At 48.6% G+C, this 16169-nt stretch overlaps 4 protein-coding genes across 5 annotated transcripts in view; 1 reads left to right on the plus strand and 3 right to left on the minus strand.

Annotated features, from left to right (window-relative positions):
* LOC125952077 (protein Star) overlaps positions 1-4055 on the minus strand; it is a 20566-nt gene extending 16511 nt beyond the window's left edge. The window contains exon 1 of one of the 2 annotated variants that reach the window (XM_049681340.1): positions 3885-4055. Coding sequence is in view for 1 of the 2 variants with exons in the window: in XM_049681339.1 (XP_049537296.1) it covers positions 1343-1359 (17 nt within the window). In the remaining variant the exon portion in view is untranslated. Of the gene's footprint in view, positions 1-1342; positions 2245-3884 lie in introns of those variants that run through there. The other variant, XM_049681339.1, reaches the window with a different exon arrangement.
* A 185-nt stretch (positions 4056-4240) lies between these two features.
* LOC125952090 (UDP-N-acetylglucosamine--dolichyl-phosphate N-acetylglucosaminephosphotransferase) lies at positions 4241-9202 on the plus strand. Its single transcript, XM_049681361.1, has 4 exons — positions 4241-4519; positions 4587-4707; positions 4781-5229; positions 8701-9202. Exons 1-4 carry the CDS (start codon positions 4326-4328, stop codon positions 9200-9202), a joined length of 1266 nt encoding a protein of 421 aa, XP_049537318.1. The 5' UTR covers positions 4241-4325.
* On the minus strand, positions 5294-8503 carry LOC125952078 (beta-1,4-mannosyl-glycoprotein 4-beta-N-acetylglucosaminyltransferase). The gene is made up of 2 exons (XM_049681341.1): positions 7800-8503; positions 5294-7353 (listed from the first exon to the last, which is right to left on the minus strand). Exons 1-2 carry the CDS (start codon positions 8264-8266, stop codon positions 6045-6047), a joined length of 1776 nt encoding a protein of 591 aa, XP_049537298.1. The 5' UTR covers positions 8267-8503; the 3' UTR covers positions 5294-6044.
* A 316-nt stretch (positions 9203-9518) lies between the features above and the next one.
* LOC125952075 (menin) lies at positions 9519-15923 on the minus strand. Its single transcript, XM_049681335.1, has 2 exons — positions 14305-15923; positions 9519-14242 (listed from the first exon to the last, which is right to left on the minus strand). Exons 1-2 carry the CDS (start codon positions 15390-15392, stop codon positions 13135-13137), a joined length of 2196 nt encoding a protein of 731 aa, XP_049537292.1. The 5' UTR covers positions 15393-15923; the 3' UTR covers positions 9519-13134.
* Positions 15924-16169: the final 246 nt, after the last annotated feature.

Below are 16169 nucleotides of genomic sequence, written 5' to 3' on the forward strand. Positions count from 1 at the left end.
CTTCCCCCTCTTCATTTGGCGGTGTTAATGCGGTCGGTGGAAGGCAGAGAAGAGTTAATTGTCTCCAATAGAAGCTCGTTGCTGATCTTTGCAGATCTGCTGGCATCATGGCATTAATCAAACGCATAACTCACACACTCTACCTTCTACTTCCAAGCACGCCTTTTCTTGTGATCCGATCCGTGCTCCAGAGGATCGTCGAGAATGGGCAAGAGCCACTTAGTCCGCGCAATAAATTAACGAGAACGAATCTTTACTCCCTTGGCTCGTTTCCCATTTTTAATTAGCCGCTCGCGTCGAGAGAACGTCACAGCGCGAGAAAGGAAATACCCTTTGTTTTCCCTCCAACAACACGGGTCGTCAGCAGCTTCATGTCTTTCAGCGAGGGATGATTTCGGTTTCGATTGACCCTTTTTCTCACGTAATGCTAGGTGGTGGTGTTGTGGCCCCAAAAATCCCCCAGCTTGCCGAACGTAGGCACATTCATTAATTATGAATCCTGTTCCCTACGCTGGTACCATGGCCACGCCGCTGAAACGGAAGCAATAGATATGTATCGATCGTCATCGATCGATCGGTCGGTCGGTCGGTTGGTGGGCAGCAGGAAGAGGCATGTTTGAATTAAATTAGACCAAACTATCCATTCCGCGTGCGTCTTCTCCCCCCGTTTTCCAATCCTTTACCTTCTTCGGTTTCCCCTTTTTTCTCAATAATGTATGCTGGGACCCGTATTTCGAGCCAGCATTACCGACGACTCAGTGCTGTCGGCAGCAGGTACCAGGTGGCTCATTTCTCCCACGGCACTGATCAAACACGAAGACGATTCTCGGAGTAGCGATAGCAGGTTTTTCATAAATCACAAAAAGGGGCATATGGGGTGTAGAGATACATGCGTTGGGAAGTAGTGCCAGCGTGCAACTCAACGGCGTGCCAGTGATTTGAAAGGCAAGGAAGCGTGTCGACAGGAAATGGGCAATATTTTGGTCAAGAATAAACAACCGACGCCTCCCTCATTCGAATGGGCGCGTGATGGACGATGTATTACGCATGCTTGCACGGAAAGTGTTAAATATGCTCGCTGGTGCATCTATCACCGTAAAAAGGGCTGCCAACGTGATGCTCAAAGTGATGCATTCCACCTGATGCAGCAGCACAACGCAGTAGCCAAGCGCTGCCAAGGATGTTGTTTATAATGCCGGCTCACACAAAGCGTTAGATCGAAGTAACGATGGTGGGCAACCAAATTAGTACGCTCGTTAAGTGATGTTTCAATTCAAACGTGATCGGTAGTTTAGTTCAATTCATATTTCATTCGTAAAGCGTGTCTTATACTTTTACTTACGAGCTGAAGATTGTCATCCTGGAGCCTTCCCGATGACTAAGTGCTTAGTCACAAGCGGTACCTCGAAATGTACTCACTCACGAAAGAGTGATCGTTTTAGTGCAAAGCGAAGTAAAACGTTTACTTCCGTCAGTCCCCTACAGATGCTGTGCCTGGTGTCTGCTGGTGCAACGGCAACGACAGTTCTACGGTTCACTCCCACTCAGCGCGTACACTCGCGGATGGCAATACGAACCACCAGCGTGCCTGGTAGAGACCAATGAGTTGGTTTTTCACTTTTGCAGATCAACGTCCGGTCGCCAGCACCGGCCCCTAACGACACACACAATAAGATGGATATTGGATGGAATCTCACTAAACCGGCCGATGGGCGACTCTCAATCCGTTTTGGATAGTATTGCGTGGGGCCAGAGTTTCCACCGTCGATGCCTTTCTGCCGTCGATGGCGGATTTTATGATGCACTTTTCCCAGCAAGCGAAACGTTCGTCGTCAAAGTCGCACGAAACCGCACTTTACGCATCCCAAATAAAACGGAGACCGCGTTTGCGTGGGAAAACCAGACGAATGCACCTCGCCGTTGCCGTTACCGTGGCCGTAGCGAGTAAACGAGCGTTGCAACGGCAGCAGCAGAACCAGCAGTTAATCGGTACGCCACTACAAATCGATTAAATCGTCTCCTAGAGCGATCGAGGACAACCTCAGCACGGTCCACGAGTGACGTCGTGCGCTAGCGTTCGCGCTGGAACCAGTTGACAACCCGTTTAGACCGTATACGAACAATGGTGACTCTGCTATGACTATCCACTATGCACTACTGCGATCGCGGATCGATCGCGCTGATGTAACAAGCGGTTCCCGCCTCTGATCGTTCACAAGATCCCGCACCTCGACAACGCACGACAAGACGCGTCAACGGACCGAGCAAAAATATTTTAGTGTGTATTTTTGTGTTGCGAGAAACACTAAGATCACACAATCGTGCACAATCGAGAGAGAGATTGAAAGGGAGAGAGAGAGCGCAGATCCAACTTCTGTACCGGGTGTATAACTTTAAATCCGCTGTTTGCTTATAAATGGGCTTATCGTGCAAGTTGAGCTCTTATCAACATGGCATACTGGTGCACTATCGGAAACCACTTGCAGGGGGTGGTTCAAAGACGGCAATTTTGACTTGAGTGACAAGAAGCGTGAAAATCGACCCAGAAAGTTGAGGAATATCGATTGCAGGCTCTTTTGGATGAGGATGATGTCCAATCGGCAATAACGAGTTACTCAGCCGGTCATTTCCGTACGTTTACGTACCATGAGGATAGTTAAAAATTGGAAAAAGGATAGTCCACCAATAGAACGGTAGGCAGATGCAGATGATGGAAAATATGTTGAATAAATTATTGTTTGACTTTATATTTGAAAATTGTGTTTTTTGGACAGCGGATTCAAGGTTTTGCATTTTCCCGAATAGAGAGAGCAGATCCGCGCTCTGTACGGTCTGTGCTCACGGTTTTCATTTTCTCTCTCGGTTTGACTCCGCACGAAGCGAAGAGGACCCGAATGCACCAGGCGGTGCATCTGTGTGAAAGAACGAGAGAGGGAGAGCTGCAGCTGCAGGCCAAAGTGCAGATAAGAGAAAGAAGGAATTCTTGCACCTGGTGGAAATTCGGGAGTCGCCCAAAAAGGACACACTTGGCTGGTAAAGATAAGACGGCGTTTCTATTGCAGCAGAAGCTGAAGGGAAGATACCAACAATCCAAGCAACACTCAAGGTGATGCGCCAGGTGATGGTGTCTGCTGGTGTTTCGAAAATCCGCTGGACTTGTCGGTGCGAAAGAACGTCTCAGAGGTCAGGTCAACGTGCTTAAATCGCCAGAAGGAAAGCCGCAACCACTAAGCCCCCAAAGAAGCCCTACGCATTTCGGCGATGGTTCTCAAATGACACGTTAATTGGGAGCATGCCCGTGGTGGCCACGGAGTTTCCGTGTTTCATATGTAGGGCACACCATTCTTAGCACCCGTTGCCAAGAGGATTGCTAGCTTCGATCCGCCGTGCTTGGGGTGCTCGTCTTGGCCCAAATTTGATAGAAACTTCCATTGATTGGGTGGGATAAAATTTACAAATTCGCACAAGGAACGAGGCTATTATTGAATAAAATATCATTTTTACACCATATTTCACCCCTAGCGCGTGTGTGTTTTGCGACCAATGGGTTACCCATCAGCTAGCTCATAAAAAGTGCCGCTTTCGCGTTTGCGATCCGGACGATGACCGGACCATAAATTTGTGTTTGGTGGCTACTCCTCACCTTTTGCTAGAAAACCCCCCTCATCAACAGGCAAGTGCCGTGACCGATGGAACCACCTTTAGGAACAAAGAAATCCGTGATTCATGCCAACCCCGTTCAGGGGCAACGTTTCCTTGGTTTAATATCCCAGCCGATGCCGCTACTAGTGTTTACTATTTTGCGCAGATCCCGAGCCTTTTTTACCCAGCATCACCTCTCCCTCAGCATGACCTCGCTCGCTTGTTGTTGCTACAAAACTCACCTGAGTCCGGGGGCTCGTGGGAAACGAGGCAAAATCGGAAATGGACAACGCACTCTCACTAAAGCGGGATAGTTCACAAAAGCACTTGGTAGGAAAACATTTCAGGCACGAAATCTCTTAAAATATTTCTAAAATAAAACAAAAATCTCTCCCCGCACCGCACGCTTCCTTCTTCTTTCTTTCTTTCTTCTTCTTCTTACGTCAAACTCAGCAAGCTAATGAACGCGCGCTTTTGCCATTCAAGACAATCCAAGCGTTTTGGATTCAAGTGCTTGAAATAATAATCCAAACGCTTCTTTGCTTGAAATCGAAGCGTGTCAAAACTACGTGGAAGCGCAAAAACGTAAACAATTTGAACCAGATGATTTTGTGCGGTTGGATTTCCTCGTGAATTTCCTGGTTTTCCTCGGGTTTTCGAATAGCTAGGATTAGGAAATTAAAATGACGCTAGTACACTGCTTCGAGTTTACGGTGTTCGGCCAAACGGTGCACCTACCGGTACCGCTGCTGGTAAATGGAGCGATTTCCGTGGGCGCCTACTTCGCCGGGCGTAGTTTGATACCGAAGATGAAACCCATGTTCATCAACGCCAACCTGTACGGGATCGATATGAACAAGAAGTCCAAACCCAAGATGTAGGTAACAACTAACCGGCTGCTCGCTCCGCAGAAGATCACTCATTTTGCACCATTTCCTTTGCAGCCCTGAGGCATTCGGCGTTGTTACGGGATGCGTGTTTCTGGTATCGCTGTTCCTCTTCATTCCGGTGCCGTTTTTGCGTAACTTTTCCACCAACGTAGCTGGCAACTTTCCTCATGATAAGGTGGGGCTTATGGGGATTGCAGCCAACGCCGTGTTGTCATGATCCTTAATTCACGCTTATCCTTTGTCGTCAGTTTGTAGAATTCGTGGCCGCGATGCTGTCCATCTGCTGCATGATTCTGCTCGGGTTTGCCGATGACGTGTTGAATTTGCGTTGGCGCGATAAGCTATACCTACCGACGGTTGCCTCCCTACCGCTGCTCATGGTGTACTATACCAATTTCAATTCGACCACCGTTCTGCTGCCTAAGCTGGTACATCCACTGCTCGGCCAGTCGCTTGATATCGGCGTACTGTACTACGTTTTCATGGGTATGTTGGCGGTATTCTGCACGAACGCCATCAACATCCTGGCCGGTATCAATGGGCTCGAAGTGTGCCAATCACTCATCATAGCCGGTTCGATCGTTACCTTCAACGTGCTGGAGATACTGTCCGGTAACCACAGCGACGCACACGAATTTTCCCTCTACATCATGCTACCATACATTGGAGCAACGCTGGCGCTTTGGCAGTACAACCGGTAAGCAATTGAAACACCAAGTCCATGAGTTCACTTGCATTTAATTTAGCAAATTTTATCTCAATTAGAAAACAAATAACTATTTATTAGTCCTTAGCTAATGTACCTCCCCGGTCCTCCGCTTCAAAAACGCAGCAGTCTATCCACAGTCATCACCAGCGGCGTGGTGCTTGCTCCCTTCTCTTTGCTTCGTGCGATTCGTGGCACAGACAGAGTATTAGTATCGGATTGAAAATGAAGATTATCCTTGGCCCATCTTCATCCCTCAGGCTATCTCTCGGGGTCTCTTTGTTTACTGTACGTCATTTGGTTGCGAGTATGAACATGATTCCCTGCACTCTGCCGCCTCTGTCCCTGATCTTCCCTACCTAATTGGTGTCTAACTATATAGGTTCTGCTCCGCTATCGTTCCTTAATCAGCCTTGGCTCACGAAAAGTTTTTCATTCTGTCGTCTACTGGCTTATCACTTGACTGAGGGTCTTAACACCCCATGACCTTTCCGATATATAAATATGTCGATCACCGTTAAACAGCATCGTTAAGTAGTCGTCAGCTGGTAGTGGGATTGGATATTGATAAAACTTGACGGTCATGATAGCGAATTTGGCGGAATGATGGTGTGGATGGGAGGGAGGAAGGGTTCTTTAAAAGCGATTATGAGATACGATTTGACTAGTTTTTGGATGATTATGTGTGGTATTTGTGAGTTTTTTTCTTCTTTTTTTGGTTCGAGGAAGAGGCGATGATAGATGGAAGATCGCTGGAAGATTCAATTGATGGCTCCAACTCAGGTACCAAACCGAAGAGGTCTAGTCTAGCTAAGATAATCGTCCTCCGCAATGCTGTCCTCCCAGCGAGCGTAGAGATTCAGTACGATGTTATCAAACTTCCAGCTATTCTTACGCACATACTCCGGCTGATAGTAATGGTCCGTTCGCTGGCTTATGCGCTCGAGCGGTCGCTCTCCGTCCTCCAGATCCTTCCCCGAGGCAATCAACTGCTGCACGTACGCTTCGTTCAGAACACCCGTTCGCTTCGGGTCGGGAAGGTACAGCATGGGCTGAACATCACCTGGCCGGTAGAGCGCTGCGCGTTGCTCAAAATATCGCACAACCGAACCCGGTTGATAGCAGCGCCGACAGTACCAGCCGCCAAAGTGATTTAAATCACCGATCAGCATTACCGGTTTATCGATCAGCAGCAAACGATCCGGATCCGATGCGTACACCTCACGCAGCGTGCTCACCTGCACGGCAGCACTCCCGATCACCGTGCTGTTGGTTGCATGCTGCCAGAAGAACCCGTACACGTTGTGCTTCAACCGAAACCGTACCGGTTGCGGCCAATTATCGTACCAGCGAAGGTAGGCAACCGCTTTACGGTTCAATATCTCATCCGTACCGCTCACCAGCACAATATCGTCCGGTCGGATCGATGCCTTGGTGCTGTATTTCTGAACCTTTCGAAATACGTTCCGGCCGCTACAGGTCGCATCCGTGACTATGAGCAACCGGTGGCGCAACGAGCGTAGGAAATCTGTGCTCTCGTAGTGATCCGCAAATGAAAAATCCTTCTGTGAGGGTACCGAAGAGTCCACGGGCTGTCGATCGCAGAGCACGAACAGGCTGACCTGCTCGTATAGTTCCATTAGTTGTATCTCCAGCACCTCGATGCTGACGAATGTGCTCTGCACGATGTAGATCACGTTGCGGGCCAATTTACGGGGTGCATCCACCGGCCGATCACCTGCCGGTATCTTGGATGTGATGAATGCACGCCATATTACTTCCGGTTGACCACAGTCGGTCCCATGCCACTGGGCATTACATCGACACCGTCCGATCGATCCATCTTCGCCAACCGCCACAATTCTTCCTTCCTCATCAAAGACGTGCTCGGCTCCGGAATCACCATCGCGCCCGTTGATAAGCTCGCTTGCCGCTTCCGCGGCCCTGGTCTCCACCATTCCTGTATCTTTTAGTTCAGTCTCATTGGTTTTGCTGTTGGTGGGCTGTTGTTGCTGTTGAAGTGTGCTGGTATCAATGGTTGCATTCCGTCGAGTACCCTCGATGAAGCACAACTTTCGTCGGCGTAACCCTTGCCAGTCGGGGTAGGAAACGGTCCTGAAAAAAAATTAAAAAGACACGTCAGATGTAGCATAATATAATCCTCCCGAGGGGAAGCAGAATCTCGGCCAGTTGGTCAATGAAATCGGAAACCTTTAAGCCAATTAGTATGATTGATTCGCTTCCGCCGGCTTCTTCGTCTCTTGACCCGCTGCTGCTGATGCACTATTAACCCCATTAGCACAACACGGAAGAAGAGGTGTTCTAGTGGGAGGATGACTATCTCTGATTGGACTGGAACACTCTCTCGAGTACGCGACCACTTCGTGATGCCAAGTATGTGCCGTGCACCAGCTCGCCAGCGATGATTGATTCAATTGAAGATGATTTTGCCAATCGAGGACGAGGCGGTTTATGCAAATGGCTCTAGACAGAACCACCACCTAAAAGAATTCTTCTGTGGACCAGCAGTATCTGCTGCCCTGCTTGGAGCTCACGCTTACCTGAATTCTTGTTTGGCACGTGCCGGTGCCGGTAGGGCACGCTGGATCCACGGTCGGTATTTGGGGTGCCTTGGGTGCTGCTTGCCGTCCAACAGCTGACCGATGGCGTCACCATGGTAGTACGCAGCACCATCCCCATCGCGCTGAGAGAAGTTGCGGTGGAGAAGCAGAGAGTTGCCCTCAGCTGTTTTCGTCCCGACATCGGGTGACGCCCCACCGGACGTCCGGTTGGAGATGAATCGTACCCCGAAAGAAGACCAAACCTGGCCAATCGAAGTGGCCGCTGCTTTGGCATTCTGAGGGTGTCGTAGCTCAGCTACGGCGATCTCTTCGCTGGTGTCGTCCGGCGGTGGGGCCACCAGCAAAGTACCGAACAGCAGAAACAGAGAGATGAGTGAAATTTGCAGCAGAAACAGGCCCCATAGGAACAGACGGACATCCAACTTGCGTTTGCCACTCGGATACATCCGAGCAGGAACGCGAGGAGCACCGGCGGAGGACGATATTCTGCGGTCCGCAAGGATCGATAACGCACGGGGCAGGAACACCGCGAGCAGCTGTAAACTTGCTTATCCTGGACGACCTTTTCAGCGAGCCCTTGCGCACTTTACATCCTGGTTTAACACTTTTCTGACTTCACTCTTTCTAACGTCCCATTTTCGGAAATCGCAGAGGTTGTTCAGGTCTTCTGGTTGTGGATTTTTAAAAAGGAACACGCAAAACCGCACGGAAACGCAAGGAAACGCTCCGAGAACCATATATAAACTGGTTACCGTGACGTCCGTGTGGCAGTGTTGCCAGCTCGTGGCGGGTGCAAAACATATTTTTGAAAATTCTAGTCAGATTTCCGTTACAAGCCTGATACGCTAACTAATGGCCTCTTTCTATTTCTGTATTCAAGGTATCCTTCGGAGGTGTTTGTGGGCGATACGTTCAACTACCTGTCCGGCATGACCTTCGCCGTGGTCGGCATCCTGGGCCACTTCAGCAAAACTGTCCTGTTGTTCTTCATCCCGCAAGTCCTCAACTTTCTCTACTCCGTACCGCAGCTGTTCCGTTTCATACCGTGTCCAAGGCATCGCATGCCCAAGCATGACCCAGAGACGGATTTGCTGCACATCAGCCGCACTCAGTTCCGTGTGAGCGAACTGAACGTGATCGGTCGCTTTTGTTACCACGTGTTCCGCCATCTCCGTTTGATTCGGTGCGAACTGTCGACAGAAGACGGTGGCCAAACGGTCACGTGTAACAACTTCACGATCATCAACTTTGCCATCCTACTGACCGGGCCGATCCGGGAGGATCGGTTGAATCGATTACTGGTCGGTTTCCAGCTGATCTGCGCACTGTTTGCCTTCACGATACGCTACCCGTTGGCACATTACTTCTACGATGCCAACTAAACCCCGGCATGGGCTTTGCGGGAATCGGGAACAACACCAAAGCGTTTGTTAGCTGCTGGGAACTCCTCTAAGGGAACAGCCCTCGAATTGTGTGATGTTAGATGAGCTTGAGCTCCGGGAAATTGTTGACTGAAATAAACCGAATCCACGATGGCTTCTTAGATTAAACGATTAAGAATGTTGTACAGTTTTCAACTTTTATTTTCCAGTGGTGTGTTCACATGTTGTATATATTGTTTTACAATCCTGTTTCATCTCCAACGTTCTAATCTGTGTGACTCCCTCTCTCTTCTCATTCTGCTATGTGGTATTACACATCGCCGAGGCGTATAGCCTGGCTGACCGAGGGCAAGAATAGGATATTTTCCCGGGTTATTTGAAGTGGCTGCTACTGCTGCTACACTACGGAACAGCAATTTTCACTGTGTCTCTATTGAAAAATGGATGAAGAAGTGCAGCTAGATACCAAAGGGATGGCCTGGATGCGGGCATTTCCCTCTTCTGCGTAGATTTGCTTGCATTTGCATGTTAGCGGTTCCGTCTCCGCGTTTTTGATTTGATTGATACACTCTTATGTATAAGTATATGAATATTTTCTCAAAAATATATATAAATGTTTCATATACGCGGGTGTTTTGCCAATAATATTATTTATCTGCACCATTCTGCATTCTGTTGCAAGTAGCGTTCATCTTTCATGATTTTTTACTTTTTCTTTTGATGTTTTTTCCGGTTCCGCCAGCCTTCGTTTTCCTCAGTTCATTCGGTTCCCCACAGTTCCGCTCCGGTGCGCGCACATACACACTAAGTATGGCTTTGCCAAGGGACCTTTGCTAAACCGGGGAATCAGTATGTATAATGCTATTGTTCTCTGTTTTACCGTGGCGTTTTATTGGGATTGGTAGGTTGGTGTAAAACGCTCATTCGCGTTCCAGTAAATGGGGAATGGAAGGAGGAAGGTGTGCTGCTATAGAAGGAGGAGTCCACCTTACCACTCTAAGCTATTCACTATAATGCTTGTTTCTCTCTTGATCACCACCAATCACAGTCCTTCTACAATGTCGCAAAAGAATAAGCTTATCACACTAACCACTGCTGCAGCAGAGCAGCTCTACTACGACTACTACTGCGCTACTCTCGCCACACAACCAGTCCTTCAGACCGTGTATTCCTCCATTCCCTCCACCCGGCGGACACCCACCAATGGAGTTGGTGCTCGCGAATCGAAAAAGAAAGAGCAACTTGCTATGCTCCAGATAATGTCGGTGCGATAGCAGCCTAAAAAGGAATAACAACAGGTATATAACCACCAGACCCGTGAGACCCGCCACTGGGACACACTTGGCCGCCGGAGTAAGAAGAAAACAAATAGCCTCTACCTTTTCTCAATACAGTTAGACCCCGCAAAAATAGAGCGATCAACATCACAAAACACATTAAATTAGTACATTAGTGCTACAAGGACTTAACGATAGGACCCCATCCGCCATTAATGTTGCTGCTGGTCCTCCTCATCCACGATAACAAATACATTTATGCTCACACTATCTTTCTACTGATAAGACAGCACAAACTAACAACACTCTCTAGGGCTTGTACTTGTTTCTCACAATCTCTGTGTGTTTGTGTTTGTGGGTGATTGATACTGTGATCTGGTTGTGATGTTGCGAAGTGATGTTAAAGGACTCGAGAGGCGCTCGTGACGCCTTGCTCGCGTTAACTGATCCTGGCTGAAATGGCACAATATATTGTTGTTGGTGTATGCGTTGTTGTTGCTGCTTGTTAATATTAAGTTTACTCTGAAGGAATGCGCCATGCCATACCGTTACTGTTTGAACAAGGAATGTAACATTCGTCAATACATGCTTGGCGTTCTCTTCCGCTATCTCTCGCTGTGTTACTCACTGTGATTCTGTTCTGGTTAAGTTAATGTGTACGATATATAGGCTTAAACTTAAACATGTTCTACGCTAGTCTCTTTCTAGTAGCATCGTGTGTGAAATACCATTATGATTACAGTTGTAGTTGTGTTGTCTTTCCTTCACTATTGTTTTTCAACGGATGTGCGTTAGCTAGATAGCTAGATGAAAAAATACATGGGACTGGAGGTGCGTCAAACATAGGATGGAGAAGCTCTTGCATCTCAAGAGTGATCAATTAACAATCGAATGGATTTCAAAAGCATATGATGCAATCACCATGTATGTCTTTCACCTAAGTTTGCATAGTTTTGATTATGAATTAAGATACCAGGCCCATCACCGCTAAACATTCAGGTTCATGTCAGTCAGATTTGTGGTTCTCGCTTCCCTCTTTCTGTCCCCTCCGTTTTTTCAATGTTCCTTTCTTCTGTCCGGTGAATCTGTTCCCACGTGGCCGAATAGAATAGTCAATTTGGTTGTACCCTTTTGCTTGCTTACGTCTGCTTCCTGATTGATTTATCCCAAATTTCTCGCAAAAGCTTATCGTTTATCAAAATTTTCACTAGGAAAAGGTACTACACTTCTTTCTTGGTTTGGTACTTTGAATAGTTTTGCTGGAAAGATCCAATTCGGGAGTAATTTGGAGTGTTTGTCCATGAATGGGCGCGACACTTGGGAGATTCTACTAATGTGTGTTTCAATTTTCATCGTTTTAACATGTTTTGTACTTTTCAATTTCGATCGTATATACTAGAAAACTAACCATTGTGTTTGCGTGTTGTTTCGCTGACTTTTGCTCTGCTTTCCAGCCGAATGATAATTTGTTTCTCAGGTCCGTTTGCAGTCCAGGGAAGTGTAATCTTTGTTTTACTTGTTTCTTCTAGCCCTTTTCTTTTTATAACATTTTTTTACCAATTGTATTGGCTTTGCCAAGGACACGTGTGCTTCTAAGCTTATGTTTTTCTTTTGATTGCTAGTCGAATAAGTTTCTTTTTGTTTCAATAATAAAAAATCAACAACGAATAACGAAGGGTTTCTGAAGGGGTTTGCTTATCGTATATAAGAGCAATAAATACAACACAGTTTAAAGTTCAGCACAAGTAGAAGAGAAAGGTGTGGCAAGAGATAAAAAATACTTTAAACCAACGGTTCAACGAACCTTCTTCCTCTACAGTACAGTACACACACACACACACACACACAACACATCTAATCCTTAAACCATCTATTGCATAGCAAGTGACTCCGATATCGTTTGATTGATTGTTGCTCTCGTGCAGCTGCCGCTGCGGCTCCTATTATCTTAACATTACTTGTAACATACCTTACAGGTGCACCACAAAGCAGCTCATTCCCTCTCTCACATACGCGCATTCAAGGTCAAACTAAAGCATAGTTTAAAAGTGATAAGCCTACACTTGGCCAGGAAATAAAATCCCCCCCACCCTCGCTCTCGCTCTTGCGTTCGGAACGCTGCGTACCGGCATGGATATTTTAACAGTAGCTTATTTCTAACTTAGAGCATAATCACAATAGAATAAGGGAAATACTAGTAACTAAGCGTGGGTGTGTGTATGTGTGTTGTATGTGCAAATTATGTGCTTCTAAAGGAATCCTGCGCCAAGAGCCAGTTAAAAGGCGGAAACGCTCCGTAGAATAATGCATTTCATGCTAGAGGAATATGAGTTTTCCAAAGAAAAAAAAACCTAATAGAACCAGCGATCACGAACAGTCAATTTTTCTCAGATAACAATGAACAAAGAGTTAAATAAAAAGTAAAACTAAAAAGACTCACAAATAAGCATAGTTTGCCCGACTAGCAACAGGTTAGTAGTAGGTCAGGTCAGTAAAGTAGTGTGCGTTGGAATGGAATTTGTGTTGTTAAATAGTTGTGTTTAGCTAAATAGGTATGTAACATAGAAACTAATTCTGCAACCGAGCATCATTCCAGTTGCTCCGTTTCGAAGGATAAACTCATGATTTGGATCCAAGACTCTAAGGAGCGTCACTCTACTCTCTGCGAGCTCGTTTGGATCGTGTGTTGCTTCCCTCGGTGCTATCGCCACCGATCGACGCGTGATGGTGATGTGCAAGAGCACCACTGCCGAGCCCGCCACCTCCCATGGCGAGCGATGCGGCTGCGTGACCCCGTAGCTTCTTTCCACCTACCTGCACCTGACTCTGGGCCGTGATCTGCAGGGAGATTGCGTTTGTATTGAGCTTCTCCGCCAGCAGCAGATCCTTCAGTCCTTTCATCTTCTGACTGTACAGCACAATGACTGGCCGCTTCGGTTCCGCAATTTCTTCCTCCTCTTCCATCTTCTTCGGTCGGGGCTGCTCCTCCAAGGCCGGTTTATTGGGGCCTTGCGCCGTAGAATCACTGTTGATAATGCCCTTCGTGCCATTGCTTAACGATTGCTGATGCTGAGACGCATCAGAGACTATAGTGGTGGCGGCAGCAGCAGCAGTAGAAGCATCATCGATCGTCACTGGACCGGCACTGACTTCTTCCGTCGTAAATGGTTGTCCACCGCCCTGTAGAAGAAATTCGGGATTGAGCAGCTTCTCACCGCATTTGCCAACCAGCGCTTCAAGCGATTTCGGTAGCGAAGTAACAGAGGAGGCCACAGCGTTGCCCTTGGATGCTCGCGTACTGCCGTTCGTGCCGGTGATGTTGGCATCTGCCTTCGTGATGGTGTTGTTATTGTTGTTGTTGTGGTGCGGTGCACCCTTGTCCACGGGTCCATCGTCGGGTGCCGTCGTGACACCGGATCCATTTTTACCATTTTCATAGCCTGCCACCTTGTGGTGTTGTGCCTGTGGTTCTTGGTCGGCACACTGGATGATCACTTGCGAGCGTATGTCATGATCAAACTTTGCAATGGTAGCAACCAGCGGTTTGGCCCACCCGATGTGTAGAATAGGCGTTTGGCTGCCCTCTTCCCACTTGCAGATGCCATCATAGAAGCGCAGCAGATTGGCGAAGCAAGTCGCATCACGCAGTATGCTGCGCGCCGAATGACCCGAGCTTTCCAGCTTCATCACCTGCGGTATCAGCTCGTTCGCGATATCAAGAAACTCTTTGTAGATTTCCTCATCGTCGCGTGAGTAATTGTATCTGGAAAATGGAGCAAAAACGATTTATTCTTCCCATCGCACACCAACCACGCGTAGACTTACAATCGTATGACATCACTACTGTCGGCCCACGAGGCGAATGCTTCCCGGTACCGATTCTTTCGGTAGTAGTAACCACCCTGGTACGTGTACGGATAGACGTGATGGTTCCGGTAGTAGATCTGCGCCGATCGTACCGACTCGTTGTACAGCTCTTCGCAACTTTTGCGACCGGTCGTCGGTTCGACCTCCTCCAGTTCGCCCAAACACCCGAGGGCCATCGGGTAGCGCTTCAGGTGGCCCATATCGTGCAGCAGCCAGAGCAGTTGCTGTTGCATGTCAGCCACCTCCAGACAGGCGCTCGTCGCCGTGAGCGACGGATTGATGGCCGAAACTATGGCCGCTACCTCCATGTAACGATTGCAAACGACCGGATTGCCGGCGACGTATAGCCACGTTTGCGATTCCACACCGGGTGCCACCGACTGGCCGCGCTTGTCCTCCGCCCCTTTGCCGTGCCACGTAACCTCGATCGTTTCGTCGCCCGTCTTCCCGAACACGACCCACACGTGGTCTTCCGAGATGGCCAGATGCACATCACGGTAGCCCAGCATCTGACATCCGGCCACGACAGCGAAGGCGACCCCGAAGCAATCGAGCTTATTGCCGCACAGGTAGCTGTACAGACTTTGCAGGTGTGCCCGGTCCTTGTAGGAGCTCCGGAGCAGCGAGTTCCAGATGATGTCGGACACTTTCTTGATGATCTCCCGGTTCGCGAACTTGGAGTCGGTCGTATTCTTCACCAGCAGCTTCTCGATCGGTGCCAGGACCGATTTGAACCGTTTGTACAACGCCTCGATCGTGTCGTAGCGGATGATGGGGAAATTCCCGCCACCGCCATCGCCTCCTTTGCCACCACCGGCGATTGCTTCTCCGGTGTTATTATTGTTAGCGGCCGCGGAAGAGGACGCACCGTTGGATTCCAGGACCTTCGTCGTTAGCGAATGCTCGATCAGCCCGGTCACGATCGACAGGAGCGTCAGGTCGGGTTCCTCCTCTCGGTTGCTCAGCTGCTGCCGGAACAGCTTGATCACGTCCGGTATCGCCCGGAGCGGGAACAGCTTGATGACGGCGTCGCAAAACTCCGTCATCGCAGATACCGTGGATAAAGTTTCTTTTGCTTGCACTTGCGAAGGACTACTTGAAAGGATGCGTCCAACTACCTCACCATCACGGCCAGGAGCAGGAGTCGCCGGTTTGGCGTCGTCCTTTTCTCAGGTGAAAAAGCCCCAACGCGCACACACGCGCTCACACTCACACGGCGTGGACTCCCCTCCAAGGACATCACATTTTGGCGTCGCACTCCAGGAATTCGATGTCTCTCCACCCGTTCTTGCCCCCCAAACACTGTCCACCGGATGGTAATCGAGAAAATTCGGCGCTGACGTGGTCGATAAGGAAATCCCGATTTTCCCGACCGAAAGCGCGCGCACAAAATTCCGTTCGTTCGAGGACACTTTTGTTGCCGTCTTAGAGCGTCGGATCGTCCTTTTTCCACGGTCCTCCTTTTGCCTTTTATGGGGGGAAACAGATTAGTGGGGAGAATCCCCAGGAAAAGTCCGGAAAACTTAAGAAAATCCCATTTTTCCACACCGACACCACGCAACACAACAACACAGTGCCGTGCGTGCAATTTTTCGCGCGGATTTTTGACTTTTTTACACAAAATGCACATGTTTCAACGACCAGCCGTGTCGTGTAAGTCTCGACTCCTCGATCCGTTTACAACCGTTCTTGCCTCTCGCTCTCTCTTACGTGCGAGAGCGAGACAACTGCCCGAAGGCACCCGAAGATACCCGAAGATGCCCGAAGACACCCGAAGATGCCTTCGGGTCTGGCACATAACCCGAAGCCAAAGGCAAATAAGC

The sequence above is a fragment of the Anopheles darlingi genome, chromosome 2 (genome assembly GCF_943734745.1).
Source record: "Anopheles darlingi chromosome 2, idAnoDarlMG_H_01, whole genome shotgun sequence".
Classification (NCBI taxonomy): Eukaryota; Metazoa; Arthropoda; class Insecta; order Diptera; family Culicidae; genus Anopheles; species Anopheles darlingi.

What these genes read in the sequence shown, in the direction of transcription:
- LOC125952075 (XM_049681335.1), bottom strand. Translation starts at nt 15,392, where the DNA reads ATGACGGAGTTTTGCGACGCCGTCATCAAGCTGTTCCCGCTCCGGGCG. An exon ending in AGTAGTGATGTCATACGATT is followed by an intron (nt 14,243 to 14,304) that starts GTAAGTCTACGC and finishes TCCATTTTCCAG; the next exon opens with ATACAATTACTCACGCGACG.
- LOC125952090 (XM_049681361.1), top strand. Translation starts at nt 4,326, where the DNA reads ATGACGCTAGTACACTGCTTCGAGTTTACGGTGTTCGGCCAAACGGTG. An exon ending in AAGAAGTCCAAACCCAAGAT is followed by an intron (nt 4,520 to 4,586) that starts GTAGGTAACAAC and finishes TTTCCTTTGCAG; the next exon opens with CCCTGAGGCATTCGGCGTTG. An exon ending in GCAACTTTCCTCATGATAAG is followed by an intron (nt 4,708 to 4,780) that starts GTGGGGCTTATG and finishes CTTTGTCGTCAG; the next exon opens with TTTGTAGAATTCGTGGCCGC.
- LOC125952078 (XM_049681341.1), bottom strand. Translation starts at nt 8,266, where the DNA reads ATGTATCCGAGTGGCAAACGCAAGTTGGATGTCCGTCTGTTCCTATGG. An exon ending in CGTGCCAAACAAGAATTCAG is followed by an intron (nt 7,354 to 7,799) that starts GTAAGCGTGAGC and finishes ATTTTTTTTCAG; the next exon opens with GACCGTTTCCTACCCCGACT.